Source organism: Mercenaria mercenaria, chromosome 14 (genome assembly GCF_021730395.1).
Source record: "Mercenaria mercenaria strain notata chromosome 14, MADL_Memer_1, whole genome shotgun sequence".
Classification (NCBI taxonomy): Eukaryota; Metazoa; Mollusca; class Bivalvia; order Venerida; family Veneridae; genus Mercenaria; species Mercenaria mercenaria.
In genome coordinates, this window is record NC_069374.1 from 19,963,761 (window position 1) to 19,971,548 (window position 7,788).

A 7,788-nucleotide genomic window follows, 5' to 3' on the forward strand; every position below is an offset into this window, starting at 1 on the left:
GAAAGCGTGAGTATTGGATTCACCAAGGCCGAAATGTTCATGCTGAGAAAATAATCAGTACCAGTAACACAACATAAAAGTCATGCTGAACGATCTGAGATGATCGAAATATCTCAGCCCTGATTGTAAAATTTTGTCTTAATAGTAAACTGGCTATAAAGACAATGTTACTCACATCACGATTTGGCTTTGCACCATGGCACTAGCGAATTTACTTAAAAATCCACATACCAGTGAAAAGTCGAATAGCACAATGTCATGTACTTTCGGCTACAAATACGGCCATTTGTGATAAAGCACAAGATTTCGCTCTTACGTAATCCTTATCACCGTACGTCTCCCACCCTGATTTATTGAATAGTAATGTAAAAAGTTACAGTTAACGATCCTCACTGTCACAAATGTAGATTTTTGTAATGTTATTTTGTTAGAGCATTAAAAATAATCGGGGATTTTTTTTCGACGTAAATGTTTTTCAGCAATTCTATAATAAAATCGGTATGAAAATGAAATACATTTCTTTAAGGCTAAACTGCAGAATAAGTGCAGTTGGATCATTTTTTAGAAGTAAATATTTTTAACTTTTAATTTAAAACATACTTTGTTCCTATCACTTACTAATGGAATGGCAAACTTTTCAAGTTTATGGGTATAATTCTTATTACATAAAATATTACGTTAATTTGAGACATTACACTATATACTTAACGTGTGTGAGTTATTGAGATTGTGTACCATTTCATCTATTTTACATTAATCACCCGTTTTAAATAAGTATTTTGTAGGCCTTGTCCTACTTCTTTCGTTTTAATCGATATATGAAACGACCACCTAGTGTGTTGAATGACGCGTAAGTTGTTGTGTCTATATACAAAAGAAAAAGATAAATGACTTTACCTTAAGTGCCTTTATCACCTCGTTAAAAATTCAGTATGCGGTAAAACGCAAAACTTCCGATCAAAAAGTAAATATAAAAAATATACCTTTGACGCATAGAACATCAAACTTAATTATACATACCCAGTTTGACTGAGCCTGGTAACAGACTTCGTTTGATGGAATATGTTCAATATGGAACTGAAACATTCCGCTGGTACCTATAGTGTACAGTGAAACCTCATAGGATTATAATAGAATAAGTGTTACATTTAATTAGAAAAACACATTTTAAAGTGGTTTAATAACAAACCGAAGCTTTTGTCTTCATGAGATCAGATGTTCCATGATAGAATCATAAACTTGGCCAGTGCGTTACAAAGGATCCTTCACAGAGATATATTTCAGTATAAAAGATTGGCTTAATCTGACGTTTTGAGCTTCAACAGAGGGTGCAAGTCCAGTAAGCGTTTAAAATGAACTACATGTAGATAAAACAAATCTTTAAATCGTATGTGAATTAATTACTATAACTACAGTTTTTTAAACCTTCTATGTATGGCGGTAAGAGATAAAAACGACATTAATCTTATATTACCTCGTATGATTTAACATAGATGTAACTGAAGCAAACAAATAGCAAGCGACACACTTGTATGTAGAGAAATTGGATCCGCACTTGTGTCTATGTCAGTGAAGAAGAAAGTGATAGATTTCTTGTGTCAATGACCCGATGGATACCATTCTATATAAGTAAGTGAAAATCGTGTGACTTAAACGTTTTGTGTATTTACATCAGATTTGAGTGAACTGAAGACAATGTACACTCAAAGTCAAATAAGGGTTGAACGTAATCAAAAGGAAATACAGGAACATACTATTAAAGAATGTCTGCAAAAATATTCGGACACAAAACCGGACACTGAGGCCTTCATTTTCGTGTCAACAGATGGCGGCAGACATAGTCTTACATGGTCAACTCTTTACGAAAGATCATGTGCCGCAGCAAGATCGTTTATACAGCTCGGAGTGAAAAGGAATGAAATTGTTGCCATTAATCTTCGAACATGCCCTGAATGGCTATATGCGACGTTCGGGGCGATGATAGCAGGCGCGATCCCGGTAAGTGTTTCGTTCACTTATACAGATGGCAGTGACTTGGTAGCGTTGATGCAGAAATTACAACGTTGTTCACTTCTTGTTATGGATCCTGGAATTGACAACGTTAACTGGAACATTGTTCAGAAGCTAATTGATGAACACAGTGGGAATGGGGCAGTTAAGTGTACAAAAATACAATACTTGAGGTATCTGATAGGTGTCGGCTTTGAAGGCTGTTCGGATATCGTGAAAGGTTTTCATGAGTTGCTGACTGGTACAAATTATGATACAGATTTTCCAGAAATAGGATCGGAAGATGTCGCCACCATGTTACAGACCTCTGGGAGCACGGGAGTACCAAAACTCGTTGTACATACACATGCATCACTTATGTCTCTGTTTTGTTCAGACGTTGTTGCTACTGACCCAAATTACGTACTTTTCAACGACCGTCCATTTAATTGGTTTGGTGGATTTCCGTTTTCAGTAGTGACTGGGCAAAGCAGGGTGACAATATCGGGATTCTGCGAAGCAGCAAAGGACAGAGTTTCCTTCACTAAAGAAGTTATAGAAAAGGAGAGATGCTCAATCGTAGTAGCTTTGCCTTCGCTGATGTCTGAACTCATACGAATTCAGGTAAAAATCAATTTTATTAAGCTCTCTTTTCCACTTTTTGTAATATGTGCCGTCACAGCATCATTTCTTATGTGATAAAAAATCTTGAATAAATTATAATAATTTATCATTTTTTGTAGATGCAGATGGGGAAATCCGCTTCAAATGTAACTGTTTTCGCGGTAACGAGGCTTTGTTGCCAACAGAACAGTTAGCCGAGAGCCGGAAACTCCAATCTGCATCTACAACTGCGTATTCTATCAATTATAGAATAAAGGAAGCTGAGCGCAATACTTTCTTTGTTCCGCTTTTTCTTATAGTAGCGTCTTTTAAACAAAGCACGGGAAGATATACGTCTTTAAATAACAAAGTTCAGGTTAAGGTTTATAAGTTGTGATAAATTCATGTTCTTTCCGTAAAATAATTCTTTTTCAATTGAGAAGTACCGGTATGTTATAAGAAACAAAGAGCTACTATCCAGGAATCTGACATTTTATCGAATATTACATTAACACAATATAATCAACGCTCACTTCGTTATTTGTCTTGAAGAACACGAGAGTCATCTAGGATGGCGGTGCCACATGGGTTCTGGCAGCATGCCTAAAACTATCGGAAAATGGTCCGCAAGTCCGGTGTGTAAGAATAAAACATTTTAAAATGCACACTAGATTCTATTTGAAACATTCAATTACCTTTATAGTTGTTTAAATTTATATTAACTGTTTGACTGGATGAGGTTTGATAAAGTTTCAAAGAATAAGCAAATATAATGGAAAACTAGCATCGGTCATCAAACCTTTAAGAATACCAATATTACTGTTTTTCCAAGAGGTTTCGTAATACAAAGCATATTATGTAGCAGCGAGGTCTTCATTTGTGAAATGTTTGAATGGGTATAAACCTGAGTCATAACTTTTCTTTTCGTCCAGTGTTTACATGCTTACATATAATAAATCACAATAAATTTAAATAAGCAAACGAAGAAAAACTTTGAAAAATCCTTTTTAACAATGTTTCTATTCATTCTTTTCATTTCATTTTCTCAAGTAAGTTTTTCAGTTAGCTGTTACAAAATGTTGTATACTTTAACTAGGATGAGCTGCCATCTGATTGGCCTGTTGTGGGAATACTAACAGGAGGTCAGCCAATGACGAAAGTTTTGGCGGAAAGCATTGGAAAAGTCGGGAAATTTCTTTTCTGTGCTTACGGGTCATCGGAGGCCGCGATATTAACGCAGAGTGTGGCAACAGATCCTGAAGGTTTCACTGAATATGGGTGCGGTCAACCTATACAGGTACAAGGAATAGAAATGAAAGTTGTTGATAACAATGGCCAAACAGTACCTGTGAATACAAGAGGTGAGCTATATGTTCGATCACCTGGAATGTTCAAAGGGTATTTCAACGATCCTGAGAAAACTAAAGCTGTCATGACCGCTGATGAATGGTATAAAACAGATGATATCGGGCGTATGACTGAGAAAGGAGAGTTTTTTGTTGAAGGCCGAAAATCCAATGTGATAATTTCTGGAGGAATGAATGTTGCTCCAGAAATTTTGGAGCAAGTGATGTCGACATTTCCTGGAGTTGCATCGGCTGTAATAGTTCCAGTACCAGATGATATTTACTATCAGGTTGTGTGCGCATGCGTCATTATAAAACCAGGTTTTGACACCGATGAAAAGCAAGTTCAAAAGTACTGCGAGAACTTTCATACTGATAAGCCAGGACTTTTTACCGTTCTGCCGAAATTTTACTTGATCTTGGAAAAACTCCCTGTGACCCACACGGGAAAACTAGACAGAAAAGAAATAGAAAGGATTGCATGCAGCAAATTTAGATTACTATCTTAGAGCAAAATAAAGACTTAAAGCATTACACAATATTCGGAAATTACTTTGCAAAGATATATGTATAGGATACTAAGATGTACATTTACATTATTAACAATGTATCAGTGTATTCTATTTTGCCATGTACATGTATATTGATGATATGAAATATGAGCTGTATAATGATGATTTAATGTTTGCGTTTTACATTAATCAGTTAAAATTTGCATTGTTTGATGTTTGGATAAAAATGTTATCTATATATTGATGACTTGATATTTTGGCTGTAAATTAGATGGTCCTGTTTGCATTTTAATATGATATAGAATACAATGTAGTTTGGGGTTATATCAGAATATTTTGTTATGTTCCTCTGGTCGACAATGTCAAGACATTTAAGACAGTGGCTTTGATAAGACTGAAAGATACATTCAAAAGAGAGGATAAAAAGTCACATAAGATATTAAGACTGTCTTCAATAATGTTAGGATGGTCCCCATTAATTGTTTGCTAAAACTTCCACCTTTTTACAGTAAAGAAAATTATTTTATATTATATAAATTAAGGGGTTTCTTCATAAATTGATATTGTAATAAATTTCATCGTTTAACAGGAGTAGCATAACTCTAACTGGAATAATTACAGAGTTATCTCTCTTTAGTACATGGCTTTTAGTTATCACATTTAAACCTGTATCTAAATCTCCTCTAAAGGAAATAGTTTTACTAATCAAAATTAAAAATAATGATTATCGAAAGTAAACAACATAAGAATCAAAATGGGGCCTCCGTGGCCGAGTGGTTACGGTCGCTTACTTTAAATCACTTGCCCCTCACCGATGTGGGTTCGAGCCTCACTTGGGGCTATGAATTTTCATGTGAGAAAGCCATCCAGCTGGCTTACGAAGGTCGATGGTTCTACCCAGGTGACCGCTAGTGATGAAATAATGCACAGAGGGGCACCTGGGGTCTTCCTCCATCATCAAAACTGGAAAGTCGCCATATGACCTATACTTGGGTCGGTGTGACGTTAAACCCTGCAAAAACAAAACAATAATCAAAATTAAATCATGCTCATCATTTTATAATTATCTCTATTGTTTTTATTTCATTTTAAATCTGTTTACACTGAAGACAGTTACTTTCTTCTCTAAATATGAAATTTATTACTACAAAGAAATAAGAAGCCCGCGAACTTATCTCCTTTTTATACATTTACATACTCTATTCATGTTTTACATTAAAGCGTTAAAGCTCTTCTTTTTTAGCAAACCTCGTTACAAAAACGGCCTTAATTCAGGATGTGAATCGGATTATGTGACAGCTCTATTTATAATGTTTCATGTTTCAAAAGTAGTTTAAATTTTACCATTTTATTTTTTTTTATCTTTATATGTATTACATTACAAAACGGCGATATCTCACAAATTCATTGACCTTAATTCACATTTACACATTCTCAAATAAATAGTAAATAGATAATGTTTCATTATAATTTCACCTACTAGCTTTGTAGAGACATTATACTGAGACAGCGTACAAAACAATAAATCTTACTGCATATTCAGCAGTATAGAATATGTTGTTGTTTTTCCCGTGTTTTTCACCCGTCCATGTGCTTAATTTTGAGGTATATCATAAGTCGTCAAACTAAAGCAAAACCAAACACTGGAGTCGTTATCAGTGTCGCAGACTTTTACACATTTGCAACTTACCATAGATGCTTACTTTAGTCTGATGAAGCTCTATTGCTTACTTTTAGGTTTTCCATTGTTACATTATGTTGCTCAAAAATGATGAGGCGTATCTCCCATTAAAGCTGAATGGTTAACACGATTCCTTAATTATTGATATATACTTTCAACAAACGAACATAGTCCTCCAGCATTTTAAGAAATATATAGCGGATTAGAAGTTTGCATTGGAATATGAAATATATGGGCGTGTTAAAAGTGTGTAGAAACCTCCACTTGTACTCTAAGCACAATCATGCAGAAAGTCAAAACATTGCGATTTATATTTAATATTACAGTATTTTTTCACTTCTTTCAAAGTATCTGCATGGATCCATTTTGCATATTTTAGAAAATATGTATCTTTCAAATGACAAAATCGTAAGTTGGAATAACAAACGTTCTAACGTCGTGTTAGAACACGTGACCTCTGGAATGATTCGCCTTAACGTGACGTCATAGCAATAGGAGTTCATCTGGAAATTGTAAACACATGGATCATAGGAATTGCAAGTGCATTATAAATAGATATCACTGATGCAAGCGCGTTAATGTATATGCTAGCATGTAAAGAATGTACCCGTGACGATAACATGAACTATGATTTTATTGTAACATAGGAGACATTAACTCTCTATATTGACAAATATCACAAGACGTTTAATAATTAATAGACTGTGCTATGGATTGACTTGAAAGTGTTGTGAATACAATTAAAGTAATAGCTCAACAACAAAATGTTGCCATGGAACAAATTAGAGATAAACCCAACTACAGTTTATATGTTTTGCTAAACAGATTTTTATTTTAATACGAAAAGCAATTTAAAAGAAGCAAGGACACTAGTCAGTGATGTCGGTATACTGAGACCTTAAAATAACACATACATGTACTTTTTTATATATGCCCTAACTATTGTTGCTGTGAATTTTCTTCAAAATTAAACAATGTTTGAAATGTCGCAAACAGGAAAAATTGACGGTTAAGGGGTTAACTCTTGAATATTCTGCTTCAATTTGGTTTACTCGGTTTTCGTATTTTAAGCCTATTTGGTATTCTACGCAACACAAATGCATTCGTATGAAATATATCTTTATAAGAAAATTTTATACAGATGACATGATAATGATATACATGTAGCATTGCCCTATAAAATTAACTATAGTGTTGTCCGTTTTATCGCTCTTATTTTTTTCAGTATCTATACTTTAGATTTATTCAAAAGGTTCCGATTGGTTTCAATGCGCAGTTAATTGTAGGTCATATTCTATCCCTTTGAATGTTGTAATTTCACCAATTCTGTTCTCTATAATAATTTGATTTGTTTGCCAGTTAAACATGAAAGGAAGTCGAACGTTCTTTAACGTAAGAAAAACGAAGGTTAACGCGCGTACTGATGAGAGAACATTACCATGGCAATCATGATGTCATATAGCCTCATGACGTTTGGTTCATTACTTCTGGGATTAATGAATAACTTTTATCAACCTGTTTTAATAAGCACGTTTTAAGTTATATAGACAAAACCTTCATGTGATTTGTAATCTTAAATATACTAAATAGGCTAAACGCTTGGATATTTAACCAATTCCATTTCTGAACCGTGGTAAATCAGGCAATAAATAACGCG

At 34.3% G+C, this 7,788-nt stretch overlaps 1 protein-coding gene across 1 annotated transcript; it reads left to right on the forward strand.

Annotated features, from left to right (window-relative positions):
• Nucleotides 1–914: 914 nt before the first annotated feature.
• On the forward strand, nucleotides 915–6,005 carry LOC123526511 (putative acyl-CoA synthetase YngI). Its single transcript, XM_045305685.2, has 2 exons — nucleotides 915–2,613; nucleotides 3,689–6,005. Exons 1-2 carry the CDS (start codon nucleotides 1,696–1,698, stop codon nucleotides 4,445–4,447), a joined length of 1,677 nt encoding a protein of 558 aa, XP_045161620.2. The 5' UTR covers nucleotides 915–1,695; the 3' UTR covers nucleotides 4,448–6,005.
• The last annotated feature ends 1,783 nt before the right edge of the window (nucleotides 6,006–7,788 follow it).

Bases quoted from the DNA above. Each gene is read 5' to 3' on its own strand.
- LOC123526511 (XM_045305685.2), top strand. From the start codon at position 1,696: ATGTACACTCAAAGTCAAATAAGGGTTGAACGTAATCAAAAGGAAATA. The intron at 2,614-3,688 runs GTAAAAATCAAT...TACTTTAACTAG, and splicing joins CTGAACTCATACGAATTCAG to GATGAGCTGCCATCTGATTG.